This window comes from Monodelphis domestica, chromosome 7 (assembly GCF_027887165.1).
Source record: "Monodelphis domestica isolate mMonDom1 chromosome 7, mMonDom1.pri, whole genome shotgun sequence".
NCBI classification, from domain to species: domain Eukaryota; kingdom Metazoa; phylum Chordata; class Mammalia; order Didelphimorphia; family Didelphidae; genus Monodelphis; species Monodelphis domestica.
The window spans coordinates 221,858,336-221,876,127 of record NC_077233.1 but is presented as its reverse complement, the minus strand read 5'-3'; the positions used below and the strand labels follow the sequence as shown (position 1 = coordinate 221,876,127).

At 46.1% G+C, this 17,792-nt stretch overlaps 1 protein-coding gene across 1 annotated transcript in view; it reads right to left on the bottom strand.

Moving 5' to 3' along the window:
- The window catches only part of ADAP1 (ArfGAP with dual PH domains 1), a 183,490-nt gene extending 166,076 nt beyond the window's left edge, over nt 1-17,414 (bottom strand). Inside the window, exon 1 of the mRNA XM_056804318.1 lies at nt 16,716-17,414. Within this exon, the coding sequence (XP_056660296.1) occupies nt 16,716-16,797 (82 nt within the window). The 5' untranslated portion in view covers nt 16,798-17,414. The remainder of the gene's footprint in view (nt 1-16,715) is intronic.
- Nucleotides 17,415-17,792: the final 378 nt, after the last annotated feature.

Below are 17,792 nucleotides of genomic sequence, written 5' to 3'. Positions count from 1 at the left end.
TCCTTGCCCTTCTGCCTTAGAACTGTTACTAAAACAGAAAGTAAGAGGTTAAGAAAAAAGGAACCAGTGGACTAGAGTGGAATTTCTAACCACAGTGGTGCCAGGGAAAGAGAACGAATGACAAGTGTTAGGCGGCATAAATCTCAGGCTTTGGGACCTGCTTACAGGTGGAGAGGGGAGGCCACTGTGGGTCTGCTTTGAGATGTCACTTTATCCCCTAAATGGTGCCTATGCTGCCTTTTATGGGGCCTGACATTCCCTCTAAGAGATGCATTTCTTCGCTTTCAGAAGGATTTTCAACCTTTAAGAGCTCCCCATTAAAATCTAAATAGTCCTGAGAGAGAGAGTCTTAAAAATCTTAGTGGCAAAGAATGGACAACAAAGCCTACAGAAATAGGGTATGAGCTTGGTAGCTGCAAGGATTGAAGACTTAAAGCTAGGGAAGAATTTTGAAGGCCATCTATCCAACCCTCTCATTGTATAGAGAAGGAAACTGAGATCCAAAGAGATGAGATGATTTGCCTAGGGTCATTCTGCTAGAAAGTGGCAATCAGGATTCAAACCCAGATCCCTCTATTCCAAATCTAGTGTACTTTGTACTGTGTCACGCCTGCTTCCCTTTAGGGGAGGTCAGGAATGGAAACTACACTGAAGGTGTGGATGGCAGAAACATTCATAATCCCAAAGCCCTTTCCAAGCCTTCTACTCATTGGTGCCCAGTTAGATACTTTTGGAAATTACCTTATGCTTTACATATACATTGTGGGCAGCTAGTGGATATAGTGACCAGAGTGCCAGGTCTGGGAAAATTTCAGTTCAAATTCAGCCTCAGACACTAGCTGTGTGACCCTGGGCAAGTCACTTAATCCTGTTTGCCTCCCTTTCCTCATCTGTCAAATGAGCTGGAGAAGGAAATGGCAAGCCAGTATCTACTTACAAAAAAAAAAAAAAAACAACAAACAACCCACCTCAAAACCAAATGGGATTATTAAGAGTTGGATACAACCGAGAAATGTCTGAGCAATAATATACATTATAATTCTTGATCAGGCATACAAGTTGCATGTGCCCAGTAGAATGTAAGCTCTTTGATATCAGGGCCTATTTCTTTTTCTTTTATTTTTCTCCCCTAACATTAAAAAGCCTTACCTTCTGTCTCAGAATCTACGTTAAGTATTGTTTCCAAGGCAGAAGAATGGTGAAAGCAAGGCAACTGGGATTAAGTGATTTGCCCAAGGTCACCCAGCTAAGAAGTACCTGAGGCTAGCTTTGAACCCTGGTTCCCCCACAACTCCAGGCCCGGCTCTCTATCCACTGAGCCACCTAGCTGCCACGGACTACTTCTTTTCACCTCTATCTCCGGGATCTTGCACGTTTTTTTATTTAATTTATTTATTTATTATTTAATTTATTTATTTATATTTATATATAATATATATAATAAATATATATATTTATATTATTTATTTATATATATATATAATAATTTAATAATTGTTTGTTAAATTGTTCAACTGAATAATCAGCTTCAGTCAATCCATTATTCTATCCATCAGGCTTCATGGCCAGAATACAAGGGAGTATATCCTTCCCTCTACTCCCCTAGTTATATGTCAGGGTCCTGGATTTGATGTGTGACACAGGCTAGGTACTGCATGGTTTGATTAGATTTATAGTCAGCCACAAAGGATACTGTGTCCCTGTTCCAAAATCTAGTTTACTTAACTCTAGATCACTAGATATTAATGTAAAAAGGTTGCCCAGGCAGGTACCCTCTTTTGTGGTTTCAAAGGAAGTGTGGAAGATGGCACTCGGAGGCATGAGATCTGTATTAGTTCTTACATTGCAGTTTTCCAATTAATGCCAGAACAGGAGCCCTTGGAGGGCAGGAGCTATTTTTCTTTGCCTCTGTGTGGCCAGTGCCTAGCACAGTGGCTGTCATACCTAGTGAGTCCTTGATAAATGCTTGTTAACTAATACACTGCTGGTGGAGTTGTGAATTGGTTGAACCATTCTGGAAGGCAATTTGGAATTCTGCCCAAAGGACTTTAAATGACTGCCTGCCCTTTGATCCAGCCATAGTTTGTGCCCCAAAGAGATAATAAAAAGGGGCAAAAAATTCATAGTTACACTCTATATGGTGGCAATATATTGGAAAATGAGGGGATGTCCATCGATTGGGGAATGGCTGAACTGTGGTATCTGATGGTGAAGGAATAATATTGTGCTGTAAAACTGGAGGGTTTCTATGTGAACTGGAAGAACCTCCATGAACTGACGCAGAGTGAGAGGAGCAGAACCAGGAAAACATTGTACACAGAGACTGATACACTGTGGTACAATCGAACGTAATGGACTTCTCTACTATCAACAATACAATGATCCAGGACAATTCTGAAGGATGTATGAGAAAGGACACTATCCACATCCAGAGAAAGAACCGTGGGAGTAGAAATGCAGAAGAACATATGACTTATCACTTATTTATATGGGTATATGATTTGGGGCTTTGACTTTAAAAGACAGTTCTACTGCAAAAATGAATAATAAAAAAATAGGTATCAATTAATAACATTTGTACAACCCAGTGAAACTCCTTGCTGGCTCTGGGGGAAGGGGGGAAGGGAAGAGAGGAGGGAGAGAAAATGAATCATGAAAAAATATTTTTAAAGATAAAAATTTTTTAAATGCTTGTTAAATTGAATTTCTTAAAATTCTTTCTAAATCTAAGATCAATTATTTAGCTCCTGTGCAATCTTTTTTCTTTTTTTTTTAATCACTCCTGATCTGCCCCCTCTCCCACCACCACATACTCAGCTGTCTCACTGAGCTTGAGTAACTGGGTCAGAGGGATTTTTTTGTGTTATGGACTCCTCTGGCCATCTAGGGAAGCCTACAGATTCCTTCTTAGAAGAATGCTTTTAAATGCATAAATAAGATACAGAGGAAAGTAAACCAGTTAAAGAGAGGTCTCAGATCAGTTAAAGATGTCTCACTCAGTTAAAGAGAGAGTGACTAATAAATCTTGTGATGTAGATGCATTACGTGAATTGTCATTGAATAGTTCCACTAGGCTGGAGTCAGGGACCATATTTTAGCCATAATTACAACCTACTGTGAAAGAGAATTTAAACTCTTTGTTTATTTTAACTTAATCAACCAAGAACTTGGAGTCCTTTCACACACATCCCCACCTCCACCCCCCCCCACCCCCGCAGTGCTAGGCAAATTGGGAGACTATGATTGGTTCCTGAGATGTGATAGACCCACAGTGAAAGGAACTAGAAACCAGAGAGACAGGAAGTGATGGGGAGAAAACTGCTTATAAATGCCAGCCCTGGATATTCTGATTCATTCTGCTGCCTTGGTGGCTCTTACTGAGGAAGGACTTCTGTGTTGGAGGGTCTTCTGCGGTGGAGGGATTCTTCTGCTTTGGACTACTTTGGTGTTGGTGTCTCTGAGTTGGATTTCTGCCTTGGTGGCTCTTACTGAAAGAGGGATTCTGCTGTGAGGGTGTCTCTGCATTGGAGATTCTGGGTTGGTGACCCAGGCTGAAGAGACTCTTGTGGACTTCCACCTGGAGATTAGAACCTAGAGGCTGATCTCCTGCTCTTCTGGTTGGAGATCGGAACCTTGAGGGAACCTTTGTCAGAGTTGTCATGGATTTCTTTGGATTGGCAATTATAGGGTATTTAAGCTAGTCAATATTTTCTACCTCCTTCCTGTACTTCCCCCTTTACTATCTCTACCTTGCTGTAATAAAGCTATTAAAGCCACTAACAGTCTCATGACTTGTTAGTTTTTATAAATGACTTATAAAAATTCTTATATTTGTCAAACTCATTTTAATTATTACACTACAGTAGTTTAAATTCAAATAATGTGACCATGTCAGGGATTCATTATGTTGCACTAATTGAGACCTAGTTGTATAATGAAAAACAATGATTAAACCATGAAACTGACAAGCTCACTCATAGGTATGTTGGTATGTACCTATAGACCTGCTGTTGAGGAGTCTGAGGTTGGTGGAGAGTTTGAACTCAGGAGTCCTGAGCTATGATAGAGCTAAAGCCAAATGAGTGTCTTCACTAAGTCCCACAACTAAGTAGAGACCTCTAAAGTGGAGGACCACCAGGTTGCCTCAGGAAGGATAACTGATTCAGGCAAAAAAAAAAAGCTAGATGGCACAGTGGATAGAATGCCAGGTCTAGGGATGAGAGGATCTTGGTTCAAATCTGGCCTCCAACTAGCTGTGTGACCCTGGGTAGATCATTTAACCCCATTTGCTTAGCTCTTGCTACTTGGTATAAATTCCAAGACAGAAGGTAAGGGAGAGAGACAGACAGAGAGACAGAGAGACAGAGAGACAGAGAGACAGAGAGACAGAGAGACAGAGAGACACACACAGACACACACAGACACACACAGACACACACAGACACACACAGACACACACAGACACACACAGACACACACAGACACACACAGACACACACAGAGAGACACAGAGAGACACAGAGAGACACAGAGAGACACAGAGAGACACAGAGAGAGAGCGCAAGCATTTTGTTCAACACTTTCATTTTACAGATGAAACTAATAACCAGGGAAATTAGTGACTTACCCACTATCACACTGGCAAAGGCATCAGAGGCAGAATCTGAACTAGACCTGACTGTAGAGTCAGAACACCTGTCTACTGTATCACATAGAATGCAAGTTCAGGAAACAGGAAATAGTTCAGTTTGGCTGCAGGAGACTGAAGGAGTGTTCAGGTGCTAGTAGGAGATCAGACTAGAAAGACTGGTCTGGAGCCAAAATATGGAGAGCTGATGCCAAAAGAGAGTCAGGGCTCTCTATTCATCAGGCCATGTGTAGCCAATGACTGCTATTTTTTTTTTAGCAGGGGAGAGACTCAACCACAGTAGTACTTCAGGAAGCAGTGGTATTCATAATGGTAGTCCTGAGTCATGAGGAAAAGGTTAAATTATGTTTAGCACGCTTTGTTCGATGAGTTGTTGTGGCCAAAAACTCAGCTTCAATAAACTTTCTTTACCAAATAGATATTTCCTAGCACACAGGGAAATACGTAGAAAGATTTCCATTTAAACGACTAAAACTCAAAAATTGTTAGTGCTTCAAGGGATGAGCTTCCATTATGTGGAAAAATTCATTTACTTGGAAGAGCTCATTCCCTCCTATCCCTGCCCCTCACTACTTAACAGGTCTCCAGTCCTCAGGGGATGACAACCTAACATTAAGCTGACCAATCAATCTCTATTCAATCAATCAATATTTATTAAGTGTTATGTACCAGCTATGTACTATGGACATAAAAAGTACCAGGGACATAAAAAGGGGCAGAAGACAGTCCCTGCCCCGGAGGACCTCACAACCTGTTTGTTTTTTAAATCCTCACCTTCTTTCTGTCTTAGAATAAGTATCACTTCTTATCCATCTATTGGGGAATGGCTGAACAAATCATGAGATATTGTCCTATAACAAACGTTAAGCAGGACGATTTCAGAAAAAGCTGGAAAGATCTACCTGAACTGATGCAGAGAGAAATAAGCAGAACCAGGAGAACATGGTACACAGTAACAGCAATATTGTAGGATGATCAACTGTGAAAGACCAAGTTACTGAATGATCCAGGACAATTCTGAAGGACTTTTAGTAAATAATTCTATCCACCTCCAGAGACAGAAATGTTGGAGTAGGAATGCAGATCAAAGCATTGCTTTTCACATTAGTTTATTTATGTTTTTTTTCTGGGGTTTTGGTTTTATATGAAAATCCTCTTGGCCTATAATATACAAGTATGTTTTGTATGTTAATACATGTATGCCCCAGATCAAATTGCTTACCATCTCTGAGGACAGGAAGTAAGAGAGGGAGGGAGACCATTTGGATCTTATAATTTCAGAAAATGCATGCTGAAAATTGTTATTACATGTAATCGTGAAAATAAAATATATTTGAAAAAGTTTTGGTTCCAAAGCAGAAGGGTGGAAAGGCAACTGAGGTTAAGTGACTTTCCCAGGGTCATACAGCTAGAAAGTACCTGAGGTCAAATTTGAACCCAAGACTTCCTATCCCTAGGCCTGGCTCTTTATCCATGGAGTCACCTAGCTGTCCCATGGAGTGCACAATCATGCAAAACAAGTACAAAAGAACTAGAGATAATCAATAGGAATTAACAGAAGGAAGGCATTTGAAGTAAGAGGGATTGGGGAAGTCCTCCTGTAGAAAGTAGGATTTTAGTAGGAAGCTAGGGAGGTCAATAGTCGGAGCAGAAGAGAGAGAGCAATCAGTCAACAAAGATTTAATAAGCTCTTCCTATATGCCAGGCATTGTGCTAAGTGCTGGGAATACAAAGAAAAGAGCGGGAGATAGGAATGAATAAACTTCATTCTACTCTGTGGTTCCATGTGGAGCATAAGGAATCATTGAGGTTTAGAAGGGACTTCAACTGCCACCTAATTCCATCCGTTTATTTAACAGATGAGGAAACTGAGGTCCAGGAAAAGCCTCTGTCATTTGCCCAAGGTCATGTAGGTAGTGTTAGTCAACACTTAGCAGAATGTCTGGTTGACTGACTTGTAAAAAGGGTCAGAGGAGGGACGTGAACCATAGTTTCTGACTCCAAAGCCAGCGTCTTTTCCACTGTACCAGGAGGTGCCAAGGCACATGTTTCTTGGGAGACGAGGACACAATAGGAGAACACCTTCGGCAAGCACTGAGATCACAGAACTGTACTGACAGCCACCCTTACAGGAAACACAGGAGCCTCCATCTGCTAAGCAGCCCTTTATCTGGAATGTCTATCCTGACACTCCGGGGTCTTACTGCATCTTATTTGTTGCCAGGAAATGACCCATATGGGAGACTCCTTCTACTGTACACTTCCAGGATTCCTTCCTCTCTCCATCCTCCAAAATGGTAGCTGAGGTACAAAGCTAGGGTCTGGGGAGAAGAGGATGCAGAGACAGCCAGGGAAGGGAAGGGGAGGGAAGAGAGAAGAAGGGATGGGAGGAGAGAAGAGGATGAAAAGGGATGAGGAGAGGGAGGCGAAGGGAAAGAGATGGAGAGAGAGAGAGAGAGAGAGAGAGAGAGAGAGAGAGAGAGAGAGAGAGAGAGAGAGAGAGAGAGAGAGAGAGAGAGAGGCAGAGGGAGGGGAAGAAAGGAGAGAAGGAAAGTGTGAGAAAAAGAGGGGGGAAAGAGAGAGATTGGAAGTGGAAGAGGGAGAGGGCACTAACATTAGAGTATGGTAAAAGGGTGTGTTCTGGGAAAAACCCTCCTAGTTCCTTTTTTCTTCCATCTTCAGCTCTGTTCTCATTTACTGCTGTCACTCCAGGCCTGCCTTTCGCTAGAGGTACCTCCCTTTCCTGCCTCTCAGTAGGGGAGCCTAGCCTAGCTAGTTTGAGCCCCCCTCCCCAAGCAAGATTTTGATCTAGCTTGGAGTCTAGTTTAAGGGGATCAGACCAGATCAAAAATTTCAGAAGCTATTTCAGTTAAAATCCTAAAGCAACTGGGTAACTCAACAAAGCTGTTACCAGAAAAATTACAATCCACCCCTTTTCTTTCCCTACAAAAGAACTGGGCAGCGCATATATCTACTGCTAAAAATCCAAGGTATGTGTGTGTACATGGAAGGTGGAGGTGGGGAATGGATCTATATTCATTCCTTTTCTAGTAAGAAAACTCAGAGAATAGCACATTTCCTCCTCCCATCCCCCTGCCTTACACCAGATCCCAGTATTTGCAGCAGCAGATTCAGTTTCCAATCAGATGGATTCATCAGAAGCTGCAACGCCTATCCGATGGATCTGGGCTGGAAAGTGTTTTCCAGGGACACCAAGAGGCCTCCTAACATGCCAGGCACATGATTTAGAAAAGGCCACCCAGTTTGATAGGGTGCCACACAAGCTGGGAGCTAGAGATGAAGCTATTACTGAAATGGTAATTCAATATGGAGAGACAGATAATAGGCAGAAAATCTCTCTATTTTCAGACCCTCCCGGGAAGCTCTCAGCCAGCAGGATCCTCCAGTCTCTCCAAAGGGAGTGAAGTTCCAGAGGCTTTTAAATGAGAATCTGGAAATCCTTCGATCTTTAGGATTAAATGACTTGCTCAGGATTACACAGCTAGTTAGTGTCTCAAGCCAAATTTGAACTCAGACCCTTCTGGCACTCTTTCCATTATGATATCTAGCTACCCTAATCTTTGAGTATTGAGAGTTGAAAGGGAGACTTAGAAATTGCCCGATATATGATTTGGGGTTTTGGTTTTAAAGGACTGCTCTTTTACAAAAATGAATAATATAAAAATGGGTTTGAATGATTATATATATATATATATATATATATATATAACCCAGTGGAATTGCTTGTCAAGTCTGGTGGGAGGGAGGGAATGAGGGGAGGGAGAAAACATGAATCATAAAACCATGGAAAATGTTTTAAAAGAAAAAAGAAATTACCTAATATCATTTTATCGAGGAGGAAACCAAAGTCCAAAGAAAAAATCAGTAGCCCTGGGTCACATAGTAAATTAGTAACAGAGCCAAAACTGGGGTACAGGTCTCATTCAGCTCTCTTCCCACTGCCCCATGCTGCTTTCTCTTCATTGGCATCACTTCCAACCCCTAACTGAATGGTGTTGTAATAATATCAACATATTTCAGGGGATACACTTAAATAAATTCAATTCAAATAAATATTTATTACACATCCATTATGGGCTAGACACTGTGCTCTGGGCTGGCTAATGAAGAAATAAAGCAAAAGCAAAATTGCCCTATCTTTAAGTAGCTTATGCTTTTAGTGGGAGAATGGAACTTGCACCTGGAAAAGTCAATAGAAGCAATATACAAATTAATACGAAGTAACTCTAAGATGGGGCAGCTAGGTGGCAAAGTGGAAAGAGTGTCAGGGCCTGGAGTCTAAAGACTACTCTTTAAATCCAGCCTCAGATACTTTCTAGCTGTGTGACCCTGGACAAGTCACTTAACCCAAATTGCCTGGCCCATACCCCTCCTCTGCCTTGGAACTAATACTTAGAATTGATTCAAAGCTAGAAGGTAAGGGTTAAAAAAAAAAAGTACGCCTCCTCTTTTTGAGTTCAAATCTAACCTCAAACACTTATCAGCTGTGAGATCCTGGGCAAGTCACTTAACCCTGTTTGCCTCACTTTCCTCATCTGTCAAATGAGATAGAAAAGGAAATGGCCAACCACTCCAGGACCCGAAAGGAAAACCCCAAGTGGGGCCATGAAGAGTTGGGCAGGGCTAAAAAGCAACAGAACAACAGAAAATCTTAAGAGGAAGAGAAATCACTGGGTGGATTATAGATGTCAAGCACCTACTATGTGCCAGGAGCCAAGGATACAGATATACAAGTAAAACTATGGCATGGTTGGGGTTGGGGGGCATGGGTGGAAAGTCACAGTTAATGCTCACTTTCTTCCTCACCCCAAGATCTGCTCAGATTGGAGTTGCCCCAATAACTCTCAGAAGAGATCTTCTCTTCAAGTCTGGGGTGTCTCTTGTGATTGAGGAATAAAAGAATCCCTGCTTAGGCTGGAACCAGTAAAGGGCTCTGGTAGTGAATGGCACCTGGGTGAGGGAAGCTTCATTTTTATTGATATCGCACCTAAGCTGTGCCCTAAAGCCTGAGGACTGTGGGTAGATTTCAGGAGTTTCTGACTCGAGGGGAACAACATCACATCTTTGTTTCCATGGAATTGGTTTCCTTTGTAATCCTATTTATGTTATGCAGTTAAAAATTAGAGACGGGAGGTCCCAGGTTCAAATCTGGCCTCAGATACCTCCTAGCTGGGTGACCCTGGGCAAGTCACTTGACCCCCATTGCCTAGCCCTTCTATCTGGGATCCAATACAGAGCATTGATTCTAAGACAGAAGCTAAGGGTTTAATTTTTTTTTTTTTAAAGAATAGATATGAGGAGAGAATCCAGCAGCAAAAACACAGAGGCTGAACTATAACCAGCCCTACCTTAACTCTGCACTTGTGTGGATATACACGGGTGTCCATGCACATGTGTGGAGGTCTACATTGTCTACACTCGAGTCCAGGGCCCTTCCCTGGGTTTGCCCAGACGGGGCCTCCTTCGGAGCGCCTCGACACAGACAGAGAAGCAGGCACGAGGCCTCGGGGCCAGCCTTGGGTAGGCACCGGGATGCATTCTTTTGCTGACGCACAGTGCAGCTCATGCCATGAGTCAGCCCAGTTTACTGCATCAACCAAAGTATCAAGGGCTGGGTTTCCTCGCCATGATCGCCACCACTGCCAGGGGGAGGGGCACAAAAGGTGAACTTTGTATCTTTCCGGGCAAAAAAACCCCAAAACAACTCCAACGTGCAGCCACCAGGCCCCTCCTTATGGAGAAAGGGAACGGGCCCAGTGACTGCACACAGAACACAGAGGGAACAGCTTCCTAACAGCAAACATACACGCCCTCATCTTCACAGGTAGAGAACACAAAATAGCAGTCCTGGCCTCCCAGCTTCCCCTCTCCCCATCTCCCACTCTTTGGACCAAGAGAATCCAGGTCTGGAGGGGCGGTCAGAAGAAATAGGGAAGTAAGAATTTGTGGTGAATTTGTTCCTGGGCACTATGTCATCCCTGATGAGGGCCTGGCCTCAGGCCTCACCAACACCCAGGTGAGCTGGGCCCAGGAGCCCTGAAAAATCCACCTGCTTCCAAGACTTTGTTTGGCTCCCCGCTTCACTTTCTCGGGGCTCCTCGGTCCAGAACACACTCAATTTGTACCCGTTCCAGGAAGGGCAGGGATGTTTAAGGAAGGGTCCCACTTGGGGCTCTCCACTGGAGAAGGAAATGACAAACCACTGGGGTACCTCTGGAAAGATCCTCCTAACTGGGGCCCTGAAGAGTCGGGTGTGATGGAAACAAGGGAATGACCAACGGGCATCTCCTTCCCCTCCTCTCACAGGCCTCCGTCCACATCTCCTCAGTCTGGGGCTGTAACATATGGGGCCCCAGCTTTCCACAAGCACCCCTTGAGACCCTGTCCTGCCTGGACGATTCCCTTTTAACAGCTGTTTTGTCACGATAAATGCCGTTCCCAAGGTTACCCCCGACAGGGTTATTGCTATATGCAGAATGTCCCCAAAGTCTCAGTGTAGTGTTAAAGGGATTTTCTTAAAGTCTCCCTCTGTCTCTGAGAGGCAGGAAGAGTGCAGGATTTCTAAGGAGAAGAGGACTGGCAGGGTGAAGACTCCATTACCTAAGGGGAAATCTTGTTCTTTTTTTTTTTCAATAGAAGGTGTGATTTTCCTGGACGTAAAGATTTGACTTTGAAAGTAGGTATAAGTAATCAAAGCTTAAAATAATAATAATCACGACTACTTTTGGAATGGCACATTTGTGTTTCTCTGGATAGACACATTAATGAAACAGAACATTTAATTTTAAAATACATTTCCTTAAGACGCATCCAGGTGATTGCACCCATTATTTCCTCTACCCACCCAGATCCCAATACTTCTGCCCTCAAGACCAGACTTACAGCTGTTGGGCTCATCGGATCACAGACCTACAGCTGGAATAATCACCTAACAGAGTGCTAGAGAGGATTTCTCCTGCTGGGGAGGGGCACATCCTCCCCTCATTCCAAGGAAGGTCATCCCCCTGGCTTTACAACCAGCCTCCTGGCTCCAGGCTCCTGGGTCCTGATAGGTGCAGGCAGTTCACAGACAAGGAAATTAAAACTATCCTCAGTCAAATGGAAAAATGCCCCAAATCACTATTGATTAAAGAAATGCACATTAAAACAACTCTGAGATACCACCTCATCTCTATCAGATTGGCTAATATGACCAAAAAAGGAAAATAACAAATGTTGGAGGAGATGTGGGAAAATTGGGACTCTCATACGCTGTTGGTGTTCTGGAAAGCAATCTGGAACCATGCTATACAGCTATGCATGCTCTTTGTCTCAGCAAAATCAGTACGGGGGTCCATATCCCCAAGAGATCAGGGATAGGGGAAAGGGGGCTACTTGTACACAAACATCTTTAGCAGCTCTTTTTGTAGTGGCAAAGAACTGGAAACAGAGAGGGTGCCCATCAATGGAGGAATGGCTGAAGAAGTTGTGGTATTTCGTTGTCACGGACTACGGTTACTCCATAAGAAATGAAGAACAGGATGAGGTCAGAAAAATCTGGAAAGACTTATAGGAAGTGATGCAAAGTGAGCAGAACCAGGAGAACAGTGCATATGGTAACAGAAATATTACTGTGAAGGACTAAACTATGATCAGCAAAACAAAGTTCCAAGATAAATCCAAGGGACGCATGATAAAAAAATGCTATCCACAGCCAAAAAAGGAACTATTGTAATCTTATAGCAATCGAAGCACGCCATCTTTCACTTTATTGACTTCATGAGTTTATTGTATTTGTGATATATGTCCAGTCACTGAATGGGGAATATGAAAATATATATTGCATGAAAGCACTGGTATAACCTACCTCAGACTCTTGACTGCCTTGGGGAGGTGGGGACAGAGAGAGGGAGAAAATCTGAATCATAAAATGTCAGAAAACAATTGTCAAAAATTTTCTATGTGTAATTGGAAAAAAAAAAAAGATCATGTATTCCAGGGCTACTAGGTGGCACAGTGGATAGAGCGACAGGCATGGAGGAGGAGGTTCAAATCTGGCCTCAAACACTTCCTAGCTGGGTGACCCTGAGCGAGTCACTTAGTCCCAATTGCCTCTGCCTTGCTGCTCTTCCATCTTTGAATTGATACGGAGACAGAAGGGTTTAAAAAACAAAAAAAGGGATCATGGGTTCCCACAATACCTCTGTAAGGTAGGTTTGAGGGTGACAATGATAAGGAAGTTAAGCTAGAAGAAGCTTGAGGCCATGGAGTCCAACTGAGGAAAAGTCACCCCACAGGCAGTAAGCATCCAAGGGCTGGTGGGGACTCTGGTCCTTTGCCTCAGCTGCGGTGGGTGAAAGCAGCCCAGAGCAGCATTGTTTTAGAGAGGATGCCTGACTTACCTAGTGAGGCAGAAGACGAAGGCCACGCATGACTAGATAAAGGGGTGGGCTGTGCATATCACAAGAGGAAGGAATAAAAGAGGAACAGCCTCAAGGTTTCAGGGATAGCCGCGGAATATTAAAAGAACTCGGGGAAGCCTCCAGGACTTTGGGCTCACTCTCTGTGGAGGGTTTACAGAAAGACTGGAGGGACCTCTGCGTGGTGTGCTGATAAGATGACGAGTCTATTTATAGATGGATGTAGGAATAGGTAAATATGGATAAAATATGTTCAATAAAAATGTGATAAATGTCTGTATCTACAGGCAGGTGTGCAATGCATTATTTATGTGTATGAAGATAGGTGTGCTCATATAATCCCGAGCAGTGTGCAGGCAGATAGCAAGGAGCTTGCTTGTATCCCTCAGCTTACTTGCAAGTGTGAACATACACATATAGGCACAAAAGTAAACATGTGTGAACACACACATATAGACGCTTAGGGGTCTGTATATATACACACACACAGAACTATACACAGAGGCAGCCAGATGGCAAAGTAGACAGAATTCTGTACTTGGCGTCAAGAAGATCTGAGTTTAGATTCCTGCCTCCATCAGTTACTAGCTCTGTGACTCTGGTCAAATTACTTAGCCCTTTTCTCCTTCGGTATCCTCATCTGCAAAATGGGGATAATAATAGCACCTAACTGCCACAGCTGTTGTGAAGATCAAAATGAGATTTTATATGTAAAGTACTATATACCACATTGCCATGAGAAAAGGAGGCTGATATATTGTTCAGTGTCTACTCTTCATGACTCTAGTTGGGGTTTTCTTGGCAAAGATACTGGGGTGATTTGCCATTTTTCTCCAGTTCATTTTACAGATGAGGAAACTGAGGCAAACAAGGTTAAGTGACTTGCCCAAGGTCATACAGCTAATAAAGATCTGAGGCCAGATACTCTATCCATTGGGCCAACATACATGCCCCTAACATGGTATATAATGGTAGCTTAAAGGGCTGTCCTGGGAGTCAAGCCGACCTGAGTTTGAACACTGCTTCTGACATATTTTGGCTCTGTGAGCATGGGAAACTCTCTTCCTTCCTTTCTCTTTTCCTTTCTTTCTCCCTTTCTTTCCTTCCTTCCTCTCTCTCTATTTCCTTCCGTCTTCCTTTCTTCCTTCTTATAGCCCTTACCTTCTATCTTAGAATTGATACTATCGGTTTCATGGAAGAAGCTAGGAAGAGCTAGGCCATGGGGGTAAGTGACTTGCCCAGGGTCGCATAGCTAGGAAGTATCTGAGGCCAGATTTGAACCCAAGACCTTCCATCTCCAGGCCTGGCTTTCTAGTCACTGAGTCACCCAGCTGCTCCTCTTCTTCTCACTTTCTTAAGACACTAAGTAACAAAAGCTCTGAATCAGTAGAAGGAAAGTCCAAAGGAAGAGTTCCCCACGCTGATGAAATTAGGTCTGGACCATAGAACAAAGCCAGCCAAGTGAAATGAGCCTTCTTTGGGGAGAAAGAGGAGGGATTAAAAAACCACTTCTGTCATTTCTGCTATATTAATGTGGCCCAGAATGTGGTTCTGCTTTTTCCCATCACTTCCTACTCTTCCTCCTCCTCCACTCCATGGTATGAAGAGCTGGGCTGGTCGTGCTACAAAGGCACTGGGCGCTTTATGCTCCCATTCAGAGGGCCCATATTAACAGACCGCAACCTAAACCGCCTGCCCCTCACCTTCAGCATTCCCCTATCCAGTGGCCCGCTAAGCTAGGGCCAGGAGCCTGGCAGGGGGGCCCAAGGAAGACGGGGAAAGCTGCCAATTCAGTAACATGGAACGTACAGGGAAGGTTTCTCTGGAAACCATAGCAAGTAGCAGAGCTGGTGGGTGAATGTCTCCCAAAGGAGTCCAGTCACCGCCTCCATCCTCCAAAGCAGGGCGGATATGCGGGCAAGGTTGTAAGTGGTCCAGCTCCACACTATAGCCCCAGAGTACAGGCTCCTATAGGTCATGGCAGAAGGAGGGGGATGGGGGAGAAGGCTAAAGAGGCTCCTCTTCTTAATTAAGATGGGCCCTGGTGGGTAAAGCAGCTCTGAGGTAATATGCCAGTGACTTCCCTCTGTTGACTCTCTCCAGTTGCTTTACAAATGTCTCATTTGATCCTCACAACAACCCCATCAGGTCAGCGCCATTAGTATCACCCCTATTTAACAGTTAAAGAAACTGAGGCAGATAGCGGTAAGTGAATTACCCAGGGTCACATAGCTAGGAAATAAAGGCCTGAGGTTGGACTTGAACTCAGGTCTTCCTGCCTCTAGGCTCAGTCCTCTATACACTGCACCACCCTAACTGATTAATGACCTCCAAAGGCCCATTCTAGCCCTGAGACTCAGCTCTCTTCTTCTACAGAATCCCGTAGAATGTTTGAGCTGGAAGAGAGATCAACTCATCTCAGGTTGTGGGTGGGAAACCCAAGCACCTGTGGGCAAAGCACCTTGCCTGATTCCCCAGCTAGTAAATGGCGGAGGGACTGGGAGCTCAGCTTTCCTGACATTTAGGGCTCTTCCCACCAGAACACGCTGCTTCCTCTGCTCCAGCTGATGGAAAACAAGTTCACTGGGTCTTAGTGAGCAGCCCAGAACGGGGACGGTCCCTTCCAATGACACGTGCTGGTAGGCCCGGGGATACAGGTAAACCCTAGCTGCCTCCATGCTGCTCTAGATTTCATCCTTGCAGTTCTTCGAAACGAGCGTGGCAGGGAGCTCTCTTTTTTCTCCCCCACCCTTTCCCAAAGAGGTCATCCCGGGCTCAGCCTCGGGCTCGCGGTGGGAAGGATGGCCAGGAGTTGGCTACACCCTTTCTTCCTCTCGGAGCTGGACGTTCATGGGACTCAGACACCCTCCTCCCTAATCACCCCGCCACGATTTCCTCTTTTCAGTGGAGCTGTTTTGCAATGGGGCAGTGGGTGAAAGCAAAACACACAGGGGAGGAGGAGGGGGTGGGGGAGAAGGGAAGGAGGAAGAAGGAAGGCGAGGAAGGGACGGGGTCTCTGGGAATTCCATTAAGGACGGCGGTGAGGTGGCCGCTCTCCCTTTCCCCAGCCCCCACCCATAAGGATAACTTCCATGCCCGAAAGAGGAGAAACTTCCAAGAGGAGACTGGTTCAAGACGCAGAGAGACGAACTGCATGGGAGATGGGAAGGTGCACACACCTAGGCTACCCCATCCCTCCCCCAAAGCTGCGAAGGGGGCAAACAGGTGCAGCGTTCCCAGGACGTGACCTTCTCCTCTAGGGGGCAGCACGAAGGTCCCTCAGCCCGTACGGGAAAGAGAAAGGTGAGGAGGTTGGGACCCCCGCAGTGAGGAGGAGAAAGAAAGGTAGCGGGGGGGGGGGGGGGGGGGGACAAGGGCGGGGACTAGGAGAGATCCACCCGAGGCACCCACCCACTTTCCCCTTGTGGGGAAGGCAAAGAGCTCCCCCTTCCCCCATGACAACTGGTCCCCAGATCCCAGTGGAGTGGGGGTGGGGGGAGTCCCAGGTGGTCTCCCATCCGGGCAGGGGAGGGCGCACACAAACATACAGGTAGGTATCCGGAGGGCTGACAGAAAGGGATGGCTGGGACCCAGAGCCCCCCCCCCCTAACCCCAGCCCGCCCCTGGCCCCCCTCCACTTCGCTCACCCGGTGCCCCGCAGTCCGCGCACAGCTGGTTGCCGTCTCGGTGCAGGAGCTCGAGTAGAGCCCTCTTCTTCTCCTTCGCCATGGGTGGTGCTGGAGCCGGGCGCTCGCTCCGGCGTCTCCCGCTGTCTCTTCTGCTGCTGCTGCTGCCGCCGCCGCTGCTGCCCCCGCCACCGCTTCTCTAAATAATCTTCTTGGGGTGGGGGTGGGGGGAGGGGGGACGGAGAGGTGGGGGTGGGACGAAGGGCTACCTAATTGCCTGCCGCTGGTGCGGCATGGGGGGCGCGGGGGCGGGGGCCGATGCGCGGGGAGGCTCCAGGCTGCAGCGCGAGGTAGCCAGGGCGGGGACCCAGGCACTATGCCATCGTCCGCCGGAACGGCGCGCCTTCCATCGTCGCAGCCCCGGCGCCCGGGCTCCGGCGGCCTCGGCTCGGGCGCTGGTTCCGCATTCCTATTCACAGCGGAGGAGACTGCTGCTGCTGCTGCCGCCGCCGCCGCAGCCGCCGCCGGTGTCGGTGTCTCGGAGTGCGGAGCCGGGAGCTCACGGCTCAGCCCTGGGCCGGCCAAGCTGGCGCACGGGCGGCCCCCAGCGGCGCCTTCTGCCCCGCCGCCCGGGCGGGGGCCTGGACCCCACCTGCCCCTTCGGGTCCGCGCAGGCCAGCACTCTGCCCTCGGCAGCTGCAGTGACCTGGGGCGCCCAGGAACAGGGCACTGGCCAGGGAACAGAAAACCTACCCTTGGGTACTCTTCCTAGAGGGGAAGGGAGCAGTCCCAGAAAACTGTTTTTGAGATGGTCAAACAAATGCCTCCCACCCCTCTCCCTTCCTTCACCCGAACCCCGCCAAAATGAACATATAAATAAGCCAGTTGCTTCTGCTGGAGTGACCCAGTCAGGGGGTAAAAGCCACAGCTCAGACCTCAGCTTGAGATGGGGTTTGTAGAAATAAAGTCTCGGAACTCTGGTCCTAAAAGACTGTTTCCAAGCTCCTGGAGCCTTCCCATCCCTCTCCCCCCACCCCCAAAAATGGCGATATCCATAGTTACTGATGGGAAAACTTTTCTGGGCAATTTCTGCCCACT